The sequence below is a fragment of the Mandrillus leucophaeus genome, unplaced genomic scaffold (genome assembly GCF_000951045.1).
Source record: "Mandrillus leucophaeus isolate KB7577 unplaced genomic scaffold, Mleu.le_1.0 Scaffold555, whole genome shotgun sequence".
Classification (NCBI taxonomy): domain Eukaryota; kingdom Metazoa; phylum Chordata; class Mammalia; order Primates; family Cercopithecidae; genus Mandrillus; species Mandrillus leucophaeus.
The window spans coordinates 135,309-137,198 of NW_012105975.1; the positions used below are offsets into that span (position 1 = coordinate 135,309).

General features: G+C 42.4%; 1 protein-coding gene across 1 annotated transcript; it reads right to left on the reverse strand.

Moving 5' to 3' along the window:
- Positions 1–388: 388 nt before the first annotated feature.
- Positions 389–706, reverse strand: LOC105552409 (40S ribosomal protein S27-like). Its single transcript, XM_011998074.1, has one exon. It carries the CDS (start codon positions 704–706, stop codon positions 452–454), a length of 255 nt encoding a protein of 84 aa, XP_011853464.1. The 3' UTR covers positions 389–451.
- Positions 707–1,890: the final 1,184 nt, after the last annotated feature.

The window sequence follows — 1,890 nt, forward strand, 5'->3', positions numbered from 1 at the left end:
TAAAAGGCAATTTTAAAGGCGAGGTTCTCTCTTACAGATTTTTAAAAGATTTATTGGCCGGGCATGGTGGCTCATGCCTGTAATCCCAGCACTTTGGGAGGCTAAGGTGGGAGCATCACTTGGGCCCAGGAGTTCAAGACCAGCCTGGGCAACAGAAGGCAATCTCTTCTCTACAAAAAATAAAAAATAAATTAGCCAGGTGTGGTGGTGCCCCAGCTACTTGGGAGGCTGAGGTGGGAGGACTACTTGAGTCCAGGAGGTCAAAGCGAGCCAAGATTGTGCTACTGCACAGCCTGGTGACAGAGAGAGACTCCATCTCATATTTTTTTTTTAAAAAAAAGACATATCAACTAAATGTAATGTGTGTGTGTGTGTGTATATATATATATTTTTTTTAATCCAAAATGTGTTTATTGAGATGGTTTCCCACTCATCTTGATTCAGAGTGCTTTTAGTGCTGCTTCCTCCTAAAGGAACATCCTTCTGTAAGCCTTGCTCTTCCTCCTGTAGGCTGCCAGAGGACAGTGGAGCAGCCAACACACAAAACTACCGTTTGTGCACGGCTAAGGACCGTGGTGATTTTACAGCATCCTGGGCATTTCACATCCATGAAGTAGGAACTGGGACTCTGCACCAGGCGTTTCTTCTTGTGTTTCCTCTTCTCCTCTCCTGGGGAGGGATGAAGGAGATCCTTTGCGAGAGGCATGTTCTCATGTGGGTAGTTCATCACCACCGGAAAGCAATGTGTAGATATTTTAAAATCCTAATTCAAAACAAACCAACAATTAAAAGACACTTTTTATTTTTGTTTTTTAGAGACAGGGTCTCACTTTGTCACCTCGGTTGGAGCACGGTCGTGGGATCACTGTAGCCTCAAACTCCTGGTGGGCTCAAGTGATCCTCCTGTCTCAGCCTCCTGTGTAGCTGGGACTACTGGCACACGCCACCACACCCAGCTAATTTTTTTTTTTTTTGGTAGAAATGAGATCTCGCTTCAAGCAGGAGGATCGCTTGACCCCAGGAGTTCAACACCAGGCTGGGCAACATGGCAAAAGTCCATCTCTATCTACAGAAACAACACCACCACCCCCCTAAAAAAAACCCCAAATTGACCAGTGCATGCCTGTGGTCCCAGCTACTTGGGAGGCTGAGGCGGGAGGATTGCTTGAGCCTGGGAGGTCAAGGCTGCAGTGAGCCATAACGGCACCACTGCACTCCACCCTGGGTGAGAGCAAGATCTTGTCTCAAACAACAACAAAAACCCCCAAAGTTTGCAATGAAGATTCACGTATATGTCTCTCCAGCAGTCTGAACGCTCTCTAGGTGAGATACATGCAAGTGGATTTGCTAAAGGAAGGAATGAGTATTTTTACCTTTACTAAAACTGCCAAACTTCTCTCCAAGTGTTTGTAACAATTTGCCGTTTCACCAGTTTCTCCACAATCCCAAAACACTTGTAATTTCTGTCACTCTGACAGATAAAATATAGTATCTTATTAAGTTGCATTTCCCTAATAGTTGTATAGTTGAGCATGTCTTCATATCTTTGCCACTGAAATTTCTCCTGAAAATGGCTTTTCATATCCTTCAGTCATTTTTTTTCTTGATTTGTATTTCATTCATATTACAATATTAAATTTGTGTTGTATATGTTACAAATATTTCTAATTTGTTGTGTTTTAAATTGGTCTATAGAAAACTCCTGCAAGTTGTAAATTGTAACGTGGTCAAATTTATCACCATTTCATTGGTAGGGGAAAAAATATTTTCCTCACCCATCTTAAGGGTTATGACTGACACCCCTATAACAAGATTATTGAGAGAAAGGCATAACAAATTTAAAGTCTTATGTGACATAGGAACCTTCAGAAACGAAGACCCGATGACCTA